The sequence below is a fragment of the Leopardus geoffroyi genome, chromosome D4 (assembly GCF_018350155.1).
Source record: "Leopardus geoffroyi isolate Oge1 chromosome D4, O.geoffroyi_Oge1_pat1.0, whole genome shotgun sequence".
NCBI lineage: Eukaryota > Metazoa > Chordata > Mammalia > Carnivora > Felidae > Leopardus > Leopardus geoffroyi.
The window spans coordinates 93,931,070-93,950,429 of record NC_059342.1 but is presented as its reverse complement, the minus strand read 5'-3'; the positions used below and the strand labels follow the sequence as shown (position 1 = coordinate 93,950,429).

Genomic DNA, 19,360 nt, shown 5'->3' with positions numbered 1-19,360 from the left:
ACCGAGAACCCTGACCCGAGGGCCCAGGACCTTGCAGTCGGGTGACCGCTGGCCTCAGTTTCTCCGCACCCCGTCCCAACCCCGCCCCCTCGCCCGGCACGGTGGGCGGAGCCACCGCCTCGGTCCCCTCCTGACGACCCGGCCAGGCCCCGACGTCACGGGCAGCCGCCCCCAGGCCTGACGTCGCGGTGGGCGGAGCCCCTGGCCTCGCCCCGTCCGTGACGTCGCGGTGGGCGGAGCCCCCGCCCCCGGCCCCTGCCGCGCTCTCCCGGTGCGGCGGGACTCGCGGAGGGCCCAGCGCGGGCCATGCGGGGCCCGAGCCCGAGTCCCGGCGTGGCGCGGCTCCCCCGGCGGAGGCGGCGGGCGCGGGGCGCGCTCTGAGGCCGGGGGATGCGCCGCCGCCGCCGCGACCATGGGCGCCGCCGCCTCCCGGAGGAGGGCGCTGAGGAGCGAGGCCATGTCCTCGGTGGCGGCCAAAGTGCGGTGAGTGCGGCGGGGCCGGCCGCCGGGGCTCAGCGCCCGCCCCCGGCCCCCTCACCCGTGGCGGGGCTTCTTCGCCGAGTCTCCCTCCCCCGCTCCCACCCCCACCTTGTGCGGCTCCCCTCCCGGAGACAGCTGCGGCTGAGATGCCCGACCTCACGACCCCCCCGCCCCCCCCCTCCCCAACACACACACAGAGTGACAGGGGCTGGACAGAAAGCAGGCCAGGGCCCCGGCCACGTTGCACTGGGACCCAAGGCCCCCGGAACTGCGACCTGCTAGCCCTGGGCTTTCTGGGGTGGGAGGGCACTGTCTGCCATGGGTGACCCCGGCCCCTCCCTTACCGGTGCCCAAGGTCTGGGTGGGGGTGGGGACCCCAGGCTCCCATCTGAGCAGAGTCCAGAGTGGTCTGTGTGCACTGACAGCGCACCCCGCTGTCCACCCTTCAGAGCAGCCCGAGCATTTGGCGAGTACCTGTCCCAGAGTCACCCTGAGAATCGGAACGGTGCAGGTAGGGGCATTCGAAGAGGTACCGGGGCGGGGTCGGTTCGCAGCCCCACCGCACCCCCACGACCTCGGGATGCTGTCCCCTGCTCCAGCAGCCCAGGCCCGGCCCGCAGGCTGTGGAGACTGTGGGGTGTGAGCGGGCAGCAGCTGCTCTGCTGGGCTGGCTTCCTCACGCCCCCTGCCCTCCCTGGCCCAGAGCCCCAGAAGGAGCTTGGAGTCACTCATCACCATGGCACCCACCCAGCCTGGGCCGTTGGCATGGCAACAGGCCTCCTGGCACCCCCAGGGCTGGCACCGCTGTCTCTGGGGGCCAGCTGGTGGGGGGGAGGGGAGAAATTGGCACTGGGCACACGAGTGCAGTGGCAGGCTGGGAGGTGGCCTGTTTATTCCTGTCCACCCCCCACCGTCACCCACAGGTAGTCTAGCCTGTCGCCCCCACACACGCACACCCAGAGCTCAGGGCCCAGGTAGGAGGAGGGTGGGAGCCTCTAAGAGGAGTGCGCAGCTTGCAGACACCTTTTCTGGAGATACCAGGGGCTTAGGATGTGGTCACCGGGGCTGAGCCAGGCATTCGCTGGGTGTTCTTTGCCCTCACGGCACCAGGAGAAGGGGGGGCAGGGCCAGGAGGGCTTCAGTTCACCTGCTGCCTCTCTCCCAGACCACCTGCTGGCTGATGCCTACTCTGGCCACGACGGGTCCCCCGAGATGCAGCCAGCCCCCCAGAACAAGCGCCGCCTCTCCCTCGTCTCCAACGGCCGCTACGAGGGCAGTCTCTCGGAGGAGGTCATCGGTGGAAAACCGACCGCTGAGGGCCCCCAGCCCCGCGTGTACACCATCTCCGGGGAGCCTGCCCTGCTGCCCAGTCCCGAGGCCGAGGCCATCGAGCTGGCTGTGGTGAAGGGGCGGCGGCAGCGGGAGCGGCACCCCCACCACCACAGCCAGCCCCTGCGTGCCAGCCCAGGGGGCAGCCGCGAGGACGTCAGCAGGCCCTGCCAGAGCTGGGCAGGCAGCCGCCAGGGCTCCAAGGAATGTCCTGGGTGCGCCCAGCTGGCCCCTGGTCCCAGCCCTTCCCCTCGGGCCTTTGCGCTGGACCAGCCACCTCTGCCTGAGGCCACCAGCCGCCGCAAGAAGCTGGAGAGGATGTACAGTGTCGATCGTGTGTCTGGTGAGGGGCTCGTTGAGGAATGGGCAGGCTGTGGGGCAGGGTGGTAAGTTGAGCCTTGGACAGGTGGAGGGTGCCCAGGTCGTGGCATGCAGGTAGCCTCCTGCTGCCATCTCCCACGCCACATGTCAGCCCTCGTAGTTGGTTTTGGCCCTGCCAGCACCAAATCAATCAAGGAGTGCTTCCCGGAGGAGGGGGGTGGGGGGCAGGAGAATCTTAAAGATTGAGCAGGCAGAAAACATGGCTTAATTAGAAGATGGGTCTGCCGTTGGGAAATCCTGGGAAATAGTCCCTGCCCTGGGTCCCAGCAAATGGAGTTCTCATTCACCCCAGGAAGCACATATCTGTCTGGGGCCTGGCCAGCCATTGGGAGCCTCCCAAGGATTGCTGAGCTGTGTGGGTGGCTGGTGAGCCCTGAAGGCCTACTAGGTCTAGAAGAGGCCTCTCTGGGGCACTTGAGCAGCCCCGTGCCTCTTGAATCTGAGGTCACTTCTAAAAAGCAGAGTCCTTACTAGCTGAGCACCCACATCGTCCCAGGACACCCCCTGGGCTTCCAAGTCAACAACCTGCTTGGGCATCAGGGCACAGGCCTGAGGTGTGGGCAGTTCAGCTCCGTGACCTCACACTCCTCTGATGAACACAGCTCAGGGGCTGGGGCGGGGGTCAGGGCAACTCTCAGGGGGGTAGAGCAAACTTTCGTCCACCTTGTCTAGGAGCTGGAGGGGGCAGCCCTCAGCAAGACCATCTCCATGCTGCCCGAGGGTTCCGCCTCACTCTCCTGGCAGGGTCCAAGGGAGTGGAGTGTGCAGGATGCAGACAAAGGGAGGCTGCAACCATTGTCCCTGCCCTGCTTCTCTCCGAAGGGGAACAAAGTGAACCCTTTTCTCTGGGCACCCTGGACACAGGCTGTGCTTTCAAAGGACCGCTCTTCAACTGTAGGCCACCAAAGGGAGAGCTAAGCAAAGACAAACTGTCACGAAGCCGCTGAGCTGTCTTGGCTTGAACAGCTAAGCGGGCACATGTTGCCTTACGGCCTGTGCCAGCCTCCGCCCACCTGGGAGAGGGTTAGGGGACCCTGGTGCCTTTCCTCCACTGGCTTTGGCAGAAGCATTGCCTTCCCTGGCAGAAGGGGGTAAAGGCTTTAGGAACTCCCAGGCCACCCTAGCCACTTCTTTTGTCTTCCAGATGACGTCCCCATCCGTACCTGGTTCCCCAAGGAAAACCTCTTCAGCTTCCAGACAGCAACCACAACTATGCAAGCGTGAGTTGTGTACCTGATACGTGCCCGCCGTGAGGGGTGGTGCTCAGGAACTACTGCCAGACCCTCTCCTGCCCTCTGGGCCCACCTGGGTGGCTATTTCTGAGCGACCCCACGTGCCCATGTCCCACCAGGTCTGCCAGATGTGACATCAGTCTCAAGGAAGGCAGCGCTGGCCGCTCTTCCCCCCCCCACTCCCACCCTCCACTACCCCTCCCATGCCCCCTCCCTTCCCACTCCTCCCTTGCCCACTGCCCTGCCCTCTATCTCCTAGCCCTCCCCTGTCCCTCATGGTCCTCTGCGGACCTGGCCCAGGGCTGAGGCTGATGTAGTCACCACTCGGGCGGTTCTTCCAGGCCACGGCCCCATCTCAGCTTCCCAAACAGCAGCTTACTTGCGTATTCTGTATGAGCCTCAAGGGATCACAAGTCAGGAGTCCCCTGCAGGGGCCTGCTCTTCTCTACCTGTGACACATATCTGGGTTTGTTTTCTGATATAGCGTTCCTTTCCGGGAGGCACCCTTTGCTGCAGTGTCCCCCACACTGAGGAAGCTTCCGCCCCTCGTGCTACCCTGGGGAACCCACCACTGCCCTCAGGCTGGCTGGGGACTGCCATCTTTGCTGCCAGGCCCAGGCCCAGCAGAAACAGGCCTCTGTGCAAGCCCAACCACGTCACAGCACTTGGTGGCACGGGCCAGTGACCTCAGTGTCCACTGCCCTTTCATGGGCTTACCACAGCACTGCTAGTGCCTTGCTAGAGCCTGGAGTGCCTGTGAGGGACCCCTGGAGTCCATGACAAGAAGGGAAACGACTGGGAATTTACAAGCTGAGGGGGTCGTGGCTTACTATGTCTTCTTTCTTACGCTGCCCCTTCCCGCCGCACCTCCAGCATCTCGTAAGTACTCTGCGGGACCCTGAGCCTAAGGGCATGGTGGTTGTCCCTGGGGGACCCCCCACCCCCCACCCCCAAATAGGTTTGGACAGGCCAGGGACCTGGGCCTTGACTGTGAGGGAGTGCTGTGTCCCAGCACCAAGGCCACGGCAGGGCCTGCCGAGAGCCGGGCCGAGGACAGGGTGAGGCAGGCCAGGACCCTTCTGCCCGGCCCTGCGCTCTGGATGCCCCTCCAGGCCCTGTGCTCACGCTTCTGTCCCCACGTCTCGGTCCCTCCTACCTACCTGCGGCCAAGGGCAGTGCTGACTCGTGGTGGTTTCCCAGGGTGTTCAGGGGCTACGCGGAGAGGAAGCGCCGGAAACGGGAGAATGATTCCGCGTCTGTAATCCAGAGGTAGGGCCTGCCAGCCACTCGCCACCAGAGTCCGTCTCTTGTCTGTGCTGGTCTGGCCTGGGCCCACTGGGCCCTCGCAGACCTGATGGGGGAAGGGCGGTGGCGACCACTGGCCTGGCCCTGCTCTGGGGACGCTGCAGGCAGGAGAGGTCATGTGACCTGGGCCCCCCCAGGCCTGTGTTTTGGTGTGTTTTGGGGGTACATTGCCAGTTGAACTGCAGCCAGCTAGCCCACCCGTGTCTCTTTCTGGCCCTTGAACCCCAGAGCTGTGGGGTCAGCAGCAAAGCTTACGCTCCCCATGCCCCACCTCAGAGACGTGACCAGAAACCTTGTCCATCTTGGACACTGGACCCTGGCAGGGCACAGATTTGGGGGCAAAGACCTGTCTCTGAGGTGGCCCAGGGACAGAAGGGCAGGGGAGGGAGTGTCTGCAGGCCCCAAACCTACCTGGGGTCGGTGCGGACAGTTGCGCTTCCCTGGCCCGGAGAGCACAGGAAGCAGGAGCCCTTGACCACCTGGAAGAGGGGGGGCTGATGGGGTCCAGAGTATGCCTGGGCCCAAAGAGGGAATTAACGGTGGGCAGTGGAGGTGGGTGCCTGAATGCTGGGGAGCCACCAAGGGAGTGGTCTTGCATGGCGGGGGGGGGGACGGGGACGGGGAAGAGGGGGGTGACCGCAAGAGAAGGCGTGATCATTGTGCCTTTGTCCTGGCAACAAAGGGGAGCCCTGGAAAGGTGTCAGCAGGAGAGGGACTGGGTGGACGGTGGGTGAGTGGGAGAGCATAGGGGCGCCAGGAGGGCATTTATCACCTAAAAGGGCGAAGGCAGGCCATGTCAGGTCCGGCTGCTGGGGGAAGAGTGGCGAGCAGGAAGCATGGGGGATCCGTCCGCCTCCCACCCCTCTTTCGCGGTCCTCACCAGCCACCGGTGTTTCTTCCCCAGGAACTTCCGCAAACACCTGCGCATGGTCGGCAGCCGGAGGGTGAAGGCCCAGAGTAAGACCCTGGGCGGGAGGGCGAGGGGGTGGCGCTGCTCTTGGCCGGCTGGGGCTTCGCAGGCTGCTCGCTGCACCGGAAAGACCCAAGTTCCCAGATCCCCATTCCAACCCCACGGCCTTCTTCCTACCGCCCCAGGCCCGCCAAGAAACCCTTGACTCTGGCCCCGCCCCTAGTCCTGCTGAGGACTCCCTGACTCAGGCTCCGCCTCAGGTCCAGCACGCAACCCCACCTCAGAACGCCTGGCTCTGCCCCTAGCCCCCCTCCTGGCTCGGACCTCGCCCCAGAACCGTTCGCCCCGCCCCCAGGCTCCGCCCCCAGCCCCTCCCCCCAGAACACCTGGCTCAGGCCCCGCCCCCAGCCCCCGGCTCAGAACCTCTGGTTCTGGCCTCGCCCAGGCTCCGCCCCCACCTCCACCCCAGAACACTTGGCACTTGGCTCCAGCTCCCCCCCCCCCCCCCCACAGCGGAACCGATGGCTTTGCCCAGGCTCCGCCCCTAACCCCGCCTCAGAACCTCTGGCTCTGGCCCCGCCCCAGGTCCCACACGCCACACTTGTCCCCTCACCCCAATTGGCGTCATTAGGCGCCACCCCCTAGTCCTGCCCCACCTGACTCGGTCCCGGGTGGCCTAACTGATGTCCTCCGACCTCCCCGCCGTCGGGAGCTCGAGGACTCTTCCCCCTGGCTTTCCCAAGTCTGCAGTCCCTTGTGTCTGGAGTCCCCTCAGGCTGTGCCCCTCCCGCCCCCGCTCCCGCCCCCGCCCCTGCCCCCCGCCCGCTGACGCGGCTTTGCTCTCACTGCAGCGTTCGCCGAGCGGCGCGAGCGGAGCTTCAGCCGGTCCTGGAGCGACCCCACCCCCATGAAAGCCGACACTTCCCACGACTCCCGAGACAGTAGGTGCCCGGCGCAGGCCGGCCCACCTGCCTCAGAGGTTCCCCTAGTCCCCCAGTCCCCGCGCTCCGCAGGGCGGGCCTCCTGCCCGGGCAGCTAGGCTTCCGCGCTTCTGCTCTCTGAGCCTCAGTTTACCCATCTGTGAGGCGGGGGCGCCTGGCACCTCCGACCTCGTGGGCAGGGTTAACTAACGGCTACGGCAGTGCTGGGCGGGGGCGCGTGTGTGCTTCACCGACTCTAGAGGTCTGAGAGGCTGCAGTGCCCTGGCTGGAGCTGACCCTTGCACGGAGGTCAACAGCGCAGCAGCTCTGGTGGCAGCGGCCAGTCTCGCCAGGCTGGTGGTGGCCAGTGTTGGTCTCTGTCACCCACCCTGGGTTTCTCGCCGGCCTGGAGGGCCCTCCAGGTCCATTTATCGCGGGTTCTGTCTGCCACCTGTGTCTGTGGACCACGGCTGGGGCTGGAGGTGGTCCACAGTCCTGGTGACCCATCCTGCCCCTCAGGTAGTGACCTGCAGAGCTCACACTGCACCCTGGGCGAGGCCTTTGAGGATCTGGACTGGGAGACCGAGAAGGGCTTGGAGGCGGTGGCCTGTGACACAGAGGGCTTTGTGCCCCCCAAGGTCATGGTGAGGTCGGGCCGTCTTTATGCTATTCCTATTCCAGCCTGTCCTGGGCTGGAGGGGGGAGGTCCCTTTTCCTCCAGGAGCCCAATGGCTCTGCCTGGAGATGATGCGGCCACTACAGGCTGCCTAGCAGTGGGGGACAACCTCATGGGGCCTCCCACTGCCTGTTGGCTCCAAGGTGGCTGGCCCCTGAGCAGCTCCCCGTGCTGTCTCCAGCTCATCTCCTCCAAGGTGCCCAAAGCCGAGTACATCCCGACTATCATCCGCAGAGATGACCCGTCCATCATCCCCATCCTCTATGTGAGTGACCCTCCCCCGGCCCCTGGTTCCGGGTTGGACTGTTGCCCAAGAGGGACTCTGAGAGTGTGGCCCGTGTCTGTTTCAGGACCACGAGCATGCGACTTTTGAGGACATCCTGGGTATGTGTTCTCCAATCCCCTGTCTTCTGATCCTGGGTCTGGGGGCTTACCTATGGGCTATGGGGGGCTTTGGAGGGCTGTGCTCACACTCCTCCCTCCATAGAGGAAATAGAGAAAAAGCTGAACATCTATCACAAAGGGGCCAAGATCTGGAAGATGCTGATTTTCTGCCAGGTAGGAGGACTCAGTCCCTTTCTGCCGTGGGGGTGGGGGGTATTGAGAATGCAGGCTTCGTGCAGACGTGTGTGAGTGCGTGCATGTATGGGGACGGTGGATGGATGCCCTGTGTATGCCCCACGCGGCCAATTGCAGTTTCTTGCAGGGTGGCCCAGGACACCTGTACCTGCTCAAGAACAAGGTGGCCACCTTTGCCAAAGTAGAGAAGGAGGAGGACATGATCCAGTGAGTGGGCAGGGCTGCACGCGGGGGCTGGGCAGAGGGGCTAGAGGCAACGTCCACCCACACAGCCCATCCCCACAGACCCTCCCTGTGATGCTCCGTCTCTGGAGCCCTGCCCTGGCCTCTGGCCTGCCCCTCCTTGCACCTGGGGGCCTGGGCTGGAGACCACTTGTGACCCACCCCTCCCCCACCAGCTTCTGGAAGCGCTTGAGCCGCCTGATGAGCAAAGTGAACCCAGAGCCGAACGTCGTCCACATCATGGGCTGCTACATTCTGGGAAACCCGAATGGGGAGAAGGTACAGGAACCCCCAAGCCCTGCTCCAGTTTTCTGGAGACCCCAGATCCAGTAAAAGACTTGACAGAACCTCCCACTTTTTCTTCTGTTCCCTTTCTCTCTTCCTTAACCCCCCAGAACCACCTATGCATGAGCCCCCCTGTCAGTGGTAGAGAATTCCTGCTTCCCCCCAACACCGTTCACCACCCCCCTTCCCCTACCCTGAACTCATGGCCCTGCCCCGCTCTTTCAGCTGTTCCAGAACCTCAGGACCCTCATGACCCCTTACAGGGTCACCTTTGAGTCCCCCCTGGAGCTGTCGGCCCAAGGTGAGTTTCGCAGGCTGGCTCCCGGCCTGAGGGGCGGGGTCCAGGAGGTAGAGGCCTGAGACCTAGCCACCCTCTCCTTTGGCCCCAGGGAAGCAGATGATAGAGACCTACTTTGACTTCCGGCTGTACCGCCTGTGGAAGAGCCGCCAGCACTCGAAGCTGCTGGACTTTGAGGATGTCCTGTGAGGGCCACGGCCACCGCCTGGCTGCTTCCTTGGACCGGTGGCTGGGGCTGGGACATGTGCTGTGGGCCGCCCAGGACCACGCGGTCCCAGTCTTCACAGCCGCTTCAGGGCACCCTCAGATGTCGCTCAGGTTCCCACCCACGGGTCTGGTCCTCACTGCACCACAGGCCAGAGGTCACAGCCCCCGGGGCCCCGGGACGAGCCTCACCCCATGTGGCCAGGGGTTGCTCAGCGGCCAGGCGCTGACAGGGCCTAGGCCTCGTGCAGAGGGTGCAGCACTGGGGTGGCTCCTCTTAGCGGGTTCATAGAAATAAGTGCAATTTTCACACCCCCAAAACAATTCAAAGGGAAGCAGCATTACTAGTTGAATAGTTAAGTGCTATGTTACCAGTTCCGGTGTAGACAACCTAGCCCAGTGTGTGTTCAGGACCTTGTCTGCCCCCCGCCCCCCAGCCCTGCCGTATTTGATCACCAGCACCAGGGTGGCCCGTCCGTGGGGGCGGTGTCGCCTGGCTGCCCGGCCCGGCTCCGGCCTTGGCCGAGTCCCTGATGGTCTTTGCTTGTTCCCTCTTGCCACCCACTGCTTACTCTGACCTCAGCCGTACTGGCCTAGCAGGGGTGCCTGGGAAGCCGCGGGGCAGGGGGGAGGTGACACACCTCCCTTCTCTCAGGAGGCTCTGGGTTGAGCCGGGCCCTGCCTGCTCCCCGTCCTCCAGCACCCGCCTGGCCCTCTGATGCCGCGGTGCGTTCAGCTTTTGCCAGCCTTGGTCTGGAGGCTTCTCCCAGCACAAAGGGTTTGGCAGGGGCAAGTGGGGCTGGGCCCCGCTGGGTGAGAACCCCGCCGCACACTGCAGTGGGTGCCTGGACCCCGCAGCAGCGCTGAGCAGACGGTGGACTCCGGGCTGTGGCCTTGCTGGGGCCCAGCGGGGCCGGCTCTTGTATATAGCTGGGGCTCAGGGGCAGGACCCCTTTGCAGAGCCTGGGTCTGAGGACACCTGGCTGTGCCCTCAGCTAGGGGAGGGGGCAAGGGCATGTGCTGGGCTCTGAATGATGTACGATATCCCTTAGAGTGACCATTAAACCTGACCCTCTGCTGCGGCCACCGCCTGGGTCTCCTCTGTCAGCCCTGTCCCTTACCTCCCTGGGCCCAGGAGCTTCTGGGTCTGCTGGTCCAAGGTTGCTGCTGTGGTGGCTGCCCGCACACCTCTGCCTGGACTGACAGGGCTGGGTGGGGCCGCTAGACCTCCTTGCCAAGGGCACACTCCAGAAGAGGGTCTGGCAGCCAGAGGAGGGGGAGAATGGAGAAAAGCAGGTTCTTTTTTTTTTTTTTTTTTTTTTTTTTTTTTAAATTTTTTTTTTTTTTGAACGTTTATTTATTTTTGGGACAGAGAGAGACAGAGCATGAACGGGGGAGGGGCAGAGAGAGAGGGAGACACAGAATCGGAAACAGGCTCCAGGCTCTGAGCCATCAGCCCAGAGCCCGACGCGGGGCTCGAACTCACGGACCTCGAGATCGTGACCTGGCTGAAGTCGGACGCTTAACCGACTGCGCCACCCAGGCGCCCCGAAAAGCAGGTTCTTGAGATGGCCGCTGGGGGGGGCAGGGGCTGTGCTCCTGGAAAAGGTTTGAGAAGGATCAGGAGGTGCAAACAGAGACACTCCTGTGCCCTGCCTCCTCTGTCACTACCCCCGGGCACTGGGCGGAGGGCCACCCATCCCCCTCAGGCCACTCTCCGCGTGTGGTCAGCAGCGTGGCTGCAGCAGGATGCCAAGAAGTGACCACGGGACCAGCTGGCCAGTCGTCTTCTCTGTCATCCCCAGATGTGCCTAATGCTGCTTTCCCCCCAGTGGCAAAGCTGCTGCTGGACATAGCCAGGCTATGGCTATGGCCAGCCTGGCTGCCTGGTGGCTCCTGGTCCTGTGGCCCAGGGATGGAGCGGCAGGTGCCAGCTGGGTGTGTCCACGCCAGCAAGGGCTGGAGGGGACAGGAGGCCACCGGCGGACGGCATGGGCAGAGGCTGGGAGGCTTGCGGCCCGGGATGTTGAGAACCTGGGGCCCGGCGGCGCTTCCTGGGGTGGGCGTGCCAGCTCTGGGGGCGCACGGCCCTGGAGCCTCCAGGCGCGTGCACGGTCTCCCACGCAGGGCTATGGAGGGCAGCAGAGGTGTTGGCACCAACGTGGACGGACACACTGTAGGTGCGTAGACTAGATTCCAGATGCCTGTCCACACGCTCTCACGTACTGGGTCGCTAACTACAAAGTCACGGGTCACTCGGGAGTCCTTTGTGCTCTCGGTTCCTGAGCCGTGGCGCGTCTCCCCTACTCCTCACACCTGGAGTCGACGTGGTGCTGCCAGAATCGCTCTCTGTGGGCTTTGCCCTCCGTGTGCAGGCCGTGAGGCTGGCCGTCCCCAGATGACCCACCTGCCTGCCCACCGTGTGCGCAGAAGGCGCGTCTGCTGTGCCGCTGCGGCCCTCGTCCCAGACCAGCTGGAAGCTTTGTCACGGGCCCCTGCCCCTCCCCTGGCCCCTGACGGGGCCCCGCGTCTGCAGGTCCGGGCTGCTCCCACAGGTTGTCCTCCCCACACGCTTCTTAGGGACGGCTGTGGTGGGGAAGGCAGGGACATCTGCCGGCAGGAGGCTCGCGGCCTCGCACCTGGCTCCCGAGCTCCTGTTCCTCGCCTGTGGCCACGGAGAAGCACGGAGGGAAGGATGTCAGATGGGGGAGGTGCCCCGTACAACGCGGACAAGCGTTTCAGGGAAGCACAACGCGGGGCTGAGCCACCTGCCCCAGCAGCTGGAGACAATGATGGGACTTAGGTCCTTGCCGTGGAGGAAGTTCTTCCCTAAATTAGAAAAAAGAAAGTTTTTTTTAACGTCTATTCATTTTCGAGAGACAGAGTGTAAGCAGGGGAGGGGCAGAGAGAGAGGGAGAGGCAGAATCTGAAGCGGGCCCCAGGCTGCGAGCTGCCCGCACAGAGCCTAACGCGGGGCTCAAACCCACGAACCACGAGACCATGACCTGAGCCCAAGTCGGATGCTTAACCGACTGAGCTACCCAGGTGCCCTGACCTGTGGGAAGTTTCTAAGTATTAATAAGAAAAGGACAGGGGCTCTTGATTTCAGCTCAGGTCACGGTCTCACAGTGCGTGGGTTCGAGCCCTGAATGGGGCTTTGCGCTGACAATTCAGAGCCTGCTTGGGATTCTGTCTCTCCCCCTCTCTCTGCCCCTCCCCTGTGCATTCTGTCTCTCTAAAAGAATAAATAAACTTTATGGGGCGCCTGGGTGGCTCAGTCGGTTGAGCGTCTGACTTCGGCTCAGGTCACGATCTCACGGTCTGTGGATTCGAGCCCCGCGTGGGGCTCTGCGCTGACAGCTCAAAGCCTGGAGCCTGCCTCGGATTCTGTGTCTCCCTCTCTCTCTGACCCTCCCCTGCTCGTGCTCTGTGTCTCTCTCTCTCTCTCTCTCTCAAAATAAATAAACATTAAAATAAATAAAGCAAGTAGGTAAGTGAATGCCGATGGTGACACATACACCTTCTTAATTACTCAGAAGGCCAGGCCTGAGCACCCGTGTCTCCAATCGGCATGGGCAGAGTCGTCCCAGCCTGCCCCGTGTCCCCCACACTGCCCTGTCTGGAGCTCACTCACATGGTGTGGGTGGCCCAGCCTGCATGTCCGGGCTAGCCCCCACAATCCCGAAAGGCTGTCCTTTGGCACTCCTCAGCCCCAGATGAGGGCCCTGGAGGACAGAGCTGGGGCATGGTCAGCCAACAGGGTGGGAGGGGGAGTGTCTCCGGTCACAGTGAGGTGAGATCCTCCTCATCTAGAGAGATGGTGTAACTACAGGCTGTGAAGGAAGGTGTGGCCGCTCACTCCTGGCAGAGGAGAGAGGACCTGACACCTGCCCCTGCAAATGGCAGGGCGGGCCAGGCAGCCTCCGTCCTCACTCCTCTGCCGCGACATAGGGGGCACATCTGCCTCATCCAGAACCTTCCAATGCTCCCTCACCCATAGAAGGAAACTCACATTTTGCACCACCATTTGCCCCCTGCTTCCAGAAGGGGCACTTTGTGCCCACAGCTCCTTTTACTAAGTCTGTGCACCCTAGAGAACAGATTGGTACTTGCATTTCCCGTTGAGTGGTCTCCGGAAACCAGGGTCGGGGGAGATTGTCAGCCACTGTGGGAAGTGCCCCCACTGGTCCCACCCCATGCAGCTGTCAGCCAGACAGGGTCAGGGTCTGTCTGCAAGCTCAAGGAAGACAGCCACGCAGGCTGGATATGCTGGACACACTGGCCTGGTGCAAGAGGAGTTTGCCACAGGGCCAGGAAAAGGGACCCAGCGGGGAGCCTGGAGGCAAGGGTATAGAAGGCACCGGGAAACCACCTGGAAAGGTGTTTATGAGGCCCTAGCCCTGCACCCAGGCCCACGTAGAATGAACCGTAACCCGAGCCTGAGCAGCAGACTGACCCGCTCCCAGACTGGAGGCACAGCAAAGCCAAACAGACGACACAGTGAAAGAAAAGGGGATGACCTGGGACTAGAGCCACCGAGGCCACAGCTAAAACCCCAGCATTGTCCACAGGATGGGGGCCAGACCCCAGGCTCACAGACTAGCATTCAAAATATCACAAACCAGAACTGGTTGGCACCTGGAGAGCCATGGGAATATTGGCCAGCAGGGAAAAGGCCCCAGCACTTAGCAACACTGAGCAGCACTTTGGCACCGTTCTAAACAGAAATCACCAAGACAAAGCACAAAAGTGCAAAAACACAGCACTGCATAGGCTCTGAAAAAGAAACAGTTTCCAGGATGTGGAAACAAGAAGGCTGAAACAAGAAGGTTGCCTTCTTCAACCTCAGCTGAGAAAATGCATGTCTGGCACTCGGGTGTTTTGCTGCCCTGCACACGCCCATGAATGACCATGCAAGTACTGATTTGGAGATCACCAAAAAAATTTGGTTAGTAGGCAAAATTGCAAACACAAGATCCACAAATAATGAAGACTATGTTAGCAAATCAAATCCACTAATATATAAAGAAAAGAACGCACCACAACCAACTACAGTTTCTTCTGAGACTATAAAACCGGTTTAGTATTCAAGAAAGTCAACCAATGTAATGCATTATGTTGAGAGTTTAAAGAAAAATCACATGAACATATTAATGGATAAGGAAAAAGCATTTGACAAAATGCAACATTCGTTTATGAAGAAAACTCGTCTAGCAAACTAGAAGGGAACTTCCCCAACCTGAAGAAGGGCATCTATGTAACACTTACATCACACCTACAACTAACACGATGCTCAATGGTAAATGACTGAATGCTTTTCCTTAAGACTGGGAACAAGGCAAAGATGTCCACTCTCCCAACTCCTACCCAATATGCAACTGGAAATCTTAGCCACTGCAATAAGGCAAGAAAGGGAAATAAAAGGCATGCATATTGGAGAGGAGGAAATGAAACTATTACTGTTAACAGGCAACACACTGTCTATGTCAAAAATTCTGGGGAATCTATACACAAATTCTTAGAACTAATAAGTGAGTGTTAGCAAGGTAGGAGGATACAGATCAACACACAAAAACCAACTGTATTTCTATTTACTATTAATAACAATTGAATATGGAATTTAAAAGTAATACAACCTGTAATAACCCAAAAGGAAATACTTAGGTATAAACCTAACAAAACATGGACTATAAAATACAAGACAAAGACTGTAATAAAAGACAAAGAAGTGATAATGATAAAGGAATCAGTCCTACAAGAGGATATAATAACCCTAAATATTTATGCACCCAACATAGAAGCACCTAAATATATAAAGCAAATATTAGCAGACCTAAAGGGAGAAATAAGCACCAATACAAAAATAGTAGGGAACTTTAACACCCCACCTTCATCAAAGGATAGGTCATCTAGACAGAAAATCAATAAGGAAACATGGGCTGTAAACAGTACCTTAAACCAGATGGGCTTAACAGATGGACACAGAACAGCCCACCAGCAAAGGACCACACACTCTTCTCAGGAGCACATGGAACATTCTCCAGGACAGATCACATGTCATGAAAAAAGTCTTAATAAATTGAAGAGGATTGAAATCGTATCAAGCATCTTTTCCGACCACAATGGTATGAAACTAGAAATTAATTACACAAAGAAAACTGGAAAATTCACAAATATGTGGAGATTAAACAACATGCTACTGAACAACCAATGGGTCAAAGAAGAAATCAAAGGAGAAATTTAAAAAAATACCTTGTGACAAAAAGGGAAATACAATGTACCAAAATCTATGGGATTCAGCAAAAGCAGTTCTAAGAGGAAAGTTCATAGTAATAAATGCCTACCTCAAAAAAAACAAGAAAAGTCTCAAATAAACAACCTAACTTTATACCTCAAGGAACTAGGAAAAAGAACAAATGAAGCCCAAAGTTAGTAGAAAGAAGGAAATAGCAAAGATCAGAGCAGAAATAAATGAGACAGTGACTAAAAAGATTACAGAAAAGATCAATGAAACTAAGAGCTGGTTCTTTGAAAAGTTAAGCAAAATTAATAACCTATAGCTACGTTTACCAAGAAAAAAAAAGAGGGCTCAAATGAAATCAGAAATGAAAGAGGAGGAATTAACAAATGACAAAGAAATACAAAAGATCATAAGAGGCCACCATTACCAGTTCTACACCAACAAATTGGACAGCCAGAAGAAATGGATACATTCCTAGAAACATAAAACCTACCAAGACTGAATCACTGGATTCAATGGAAAATTAATGGAAAATCTAAACAGACTGATTAACAGCAAGGAGATTGAATCAGTCATCAAAAATATCCCAGCAAGAAGTCCAAGACCAGGTGGCTTTACTGGTGAATTCTGCCAAACATCCAAAAGAGAATAAATACCAATCTTTCTCAAATTCTTCTAAAAAACAGAAGAGGAGGGAACTCTTCCAAACATTACATGAGGCTAGCATTATCCTGATACCAAAACCAGGTAAGGATGCCACCATCCTTATATAGATAGATAGATAGATAGATAGATAGATAGATAGATATAGATAGATAGATAGATAGATATATATATCCCCCTGATGAACATAGATGCAAAAATCCTCAACAAAATATTCATGATCCAAATTCAACAATACATAAAAAAGATAATGCACTGTGATCAAATGAGATTTACTCCAGGGATGCAGGATGGTTGAACATCCACAAATCAGTCAATGTGATACACCACATTAATAAAATGAAGGATAGGGGCGCCTGGGTGGCTCAGTCGGTTAGGCGACCGACTTCAGCTCAGGTCATGATCTCATGGTCTGAGTTCGAGGCCCGCGTCGGGCTCTGTGCTGACAGCTCAGAGCCTAGAGCCTGCTTCAGATTCTGTGTCTCCCTCTCCCTCTGACCCTCCCTCTTTCATGCTCTGTCTCTCTCTGTCTCAAAAATAAATAAACATTAAAAAAATAATAAAATAAAATGAAGGATAAAAATCGTATGATCATCTCAATAGATGCAGAAAAATGATTTGACAAGGTTTAACATCCATTTATGATAAAAACTTAATAAAGCAAATATAGAGAGAATGTACTTCAACATAATAAAGTCTGTACATGACAAATGCACAGCTAATATCATACTCAATGCTGAAAAGTTGAAAGCTTTTCCTCTAAGATCAGGAATGAGACAAGAATGTCTACTTTGCCGCTTGTATTCGACACAGTACTGGAAGTCTTAACCAGAGCAATTGGGCAAGAAAAAGAAATAAAAGAATTCTAAATTGGAGAGGAAGAACTAGAACTGTCACTATTTGCAGATGACATGATGTGTCTAGAAAACCTTAAAGGCTCCATCAAAAAAAAAAAAAAAAAAAACCAGAATAAACAAATTCAATAAACTTGCAGGATACAAAATCAATACACAAAAATCTGTTGTATTTCTTTACACTAATGAACCATTATCAGAAAGAGAAATGAAGAAATAATCCCAGTGACAATTGCACCAAAAAGAATAAAATACCTAGGGATACATTTAACCAAGGAGGTGAAAGACCTACGTATTGAAAACTATAAGACATTGATGAAAGGGGTTGAAGAAGATACAAATGAATGGAAAGGTATTTCATGCCCATTGATTGGAAGAATTAATATTGTTAAGATGTCCATACCACCCCAAACAATCTACAGATTCAATGCAATCCCTATCAAACCCCCAATGGTATTTTTTACAGAACTAGAACAAACAACCCTAATATGCATATGGAACCACAGAAGACCTGAAACAGCCAAAGCAATCCTGAGGAAGAACAAAGCTGGAGGCATCATGCTCCTTGAGTTCAAACTATTTTACAAAGTTATAGTGATTAAAACATTCTGGTATTGGCATAAAAACAGACACATAGAACAGAACAGAGAGCTCAGGAATAAACCCATGCATGTACGGTCAATTAATTTACAACTGAGGAGGCAGGAATATTCAATGGAGAAAGGACAGCCTCTTCAATAAATGGTGTTGGGAAAATTGGGCAGCACCATGCAAAAGAAGGAAACTGGACCCTATCTTCCACCATACACAAAATGGATTAGACTTGAATGTAAGATCTGAAACCATGAAACTCCTAGAAGAAAATAGGTTGGAAGCTCCTTGATATAGGTCTTGGTGATAAGGTTTTAAAAATGTTTATTTAGGGGCGCCTGGGTGGCGCAGTCGGTTGAGCGTCCGACTTCAGCCAGGTCACGATCTCGCGGTCCGGGAGTTCGAGCCCCGCGTTGGGCTCTGGGCTGATGGCTCAGAGCCTGGAGCCTGTTTCCGATTCTGTGTCTCCCTCTCTCTCTGCCCCTCCCCCGTTCATGCTCTGTCTCTCTCTGTCCCAAAAATAAATAAACGTTGAAAAAAAAAAAAAATGTTTATTTATTTTTGAGAGAGTGTGTGTGTGAGTGGGGGAGAGGCAGAGGCCAAGCAGGCAGAGGATCCGAAGCGGGCTCTGTGCTGACAGCAGCGAGCCTGACATGGGGCTTGATCCCACCACACACCAGATCGTGACCTGAGCTGAAGTCAGATGCTTAACTGACTGAACCACCCAGGGGCCCCTTGGTGATGAGTTTTTGAATCTGACACCAAAAGCAAAAACAACAACAGCAAAAATAAAATATTGGGACAACGTCAAACTAAAAATCTTCTGTACAACAAAGGAAACCATTAACACAATGAAAAGGCAACCTGCTGAATGAAAGAAAATACTCATATATCTGAAAGTGGCTAATATCCAAAATATGTAAGGAACTCATGCAACTCAATAGCAAAAAACTAAATAAGCTGATTAAAAAATAAGCAAAATATCCAAATAGATGTTTCTCCAAAGCAGACATACAGGTGGCCAACAGACACATGGAAAGATGCTCAGCATCATTCATCGTCAGGGAAACACAAATCCAAACCACAATGAGATAACCCCTCACACCTGTCAGAATGTCTAAAATCAACGACATGATGGGGCGCCTGGGTGGCTCAGTTGGTTAAGCGGCCGACTTCGGCTCAGGTCATGATCTCGAGGTCCGTGAGTTTGAGCCCCGCGTCGGGCTCTGTGCTGACAGCTCAGAGCCTGGAGCCTGTTTCGGATTCTGTGTCTCCCTCTCTGTGACCCTCCCCTGTTCATGCTCTGTCTCTCCCTGTCTCAAAAATAAATAAAAAACGTTAAAAAAAAATAAAATAAAATCAACAACATGAGAAACAAGAAAAAGGAATCCTCATGCACTGTTGGTGGGGATGCAAACTGGTGCAGCCACTCTGGAGAACAGTATGGAGGTTCCTCAAAAAGTTAAAAATAGAACTACCACATGATCCAGCACTCCCACTTCTGGGTATTTATCTGAAGATGACCAAAACACTAATTCGAAAAGATATATGCACCCTGATGGTCACTGAAACATTATTTATCTATTTTAGAAGATTTTTAAAAGTTTATTTCTTTTTGAGAGAGAGAGAGAGAGAGAGAGAGAGACAGAGCATGAGTCGGGGAGGGGCAGATGTGGGGAATAAACTTCGGAATTCCCTGAGCCTGCACTGATGGGTTAACAAGGTGTGAAGAATTACAAAGCCATAGGATGCTCACACCCAAGTTTGGGTAAACAAGTTTAGGTAAATAATAGGCGGGGCAGAGGCCCCAGTATAGAACAAGGGTATATGAAATAAACAAGATTAGGTATTCTGGGCAGAAGCGCTCCTAAAGTCTGTATTATAGCAGAAAGCTGCTTTCACAGGAAGGAAGGACCAAATTAGGTAAACAGGTAAATAGGGCTATAGACGCAGCAGGTGAAGCTGCCCAGAGTGGAGCTGATTAACAAAGAAAGGTGCCTTGTTGACCCTGAGGTTACGTACTCTGTCTCATCCCCTAGGCCAGCTAAGACAAACAGACTCGGCCACTCCTGTCTGCTGTTAACAACCACCTGCCCGTCCACGTCCACCCGGTGCCAGGATTTTGTTTTGTGTTAACCCAAACCCCTAACCCCAGATATCCTCAAGACCCCCTTTCCCTCACGTCCATGA

At 56.1% G+C, this 19,360-nt stretch overlaps 1 protein-coding gene across 14 annotated transcripts; it reads left to right on the top strand.

The window, feature by feature from the left end:
• Positions 1 to 222: 222 nt before the first annotated feature.
• Positions 223 to 9,903, top strand: NSMF (NMDA receptor synaptonuclear signaling and neuronal migration factor). Of its 14 annotated transcripts, none has more exons than XM_045468896.1 (16): positions 224 to 483; positions 930 to 991; positions 1,646 to 2,152; positions 3,335 to 3,410; positions 4,296 to 4,301; positions 4,599 to 4,691; positions 5,632 to 5,684; positions 6,489 to 6,578; positions 7,077 to 7,201; positions 7,415 to 7,498; positions 7,584 to 7,617; positions 7,721 to 7,791; positions 7,930 to 8,019; positions 8,211 to 8,313; positions 8,545 to 8,620; positions 8,709 to 8,822. In XM_045468896.1, exons 1-15 carry the CDS (start codon positions 413 to 415, stop codon positions 8,592 to 8,594), a joined length of 1,515 nt encoding a protein of 504 aa, XP_045324852.1. In that variant the 5' UTR covers positions 224 to 412; the 3' UTR covers positions 8,595 to 8,620; positions 8,709 to 8,822. The 14 variants fall into 14 exon arrangements, with proteins under 14 accessions (XP_045324853.1, XP_045324852.1, XP_045324847.1 ...); XM_045468887.1 differs by having other exon boundaries at positions 225 to 483; positions 7,940 to 8,019; positions 8,709 to 9,903; XM_045468889.1 differs by having other exon boundaries at positions 226 to 483; positions 4,623 to 4,691; positions 7,940 to 8,019; positions 8,709 to 9,903.
• The last annotated feature ends 9,457 nt before the right edge of the window (positions 9,904 to 19,360 follow it).

Coding starts and splice junctions, on each gene's coding strand:
- NSMF (XM_045468887.1), top strand. CDS start 413: ATGGGCGCCGCCGCCTCCCGGAGGAGGGCGCTGAGGAGCGAGGCCATG. Junction 992..1,645: donor TGAGAATCGGAACGGTGCAG/GTAGGGGCATTC, acceptor CCTCTCTCCCAG/ACCACCTGCTGGCTGATGCC. Junction 7,792..7,939: donor AGATGCTGATTTTCTGCCAG/GTAGGAGGACTC, acceptor AGTTTCTTGCAG/GGTGGCCCAGGACACCTGTA.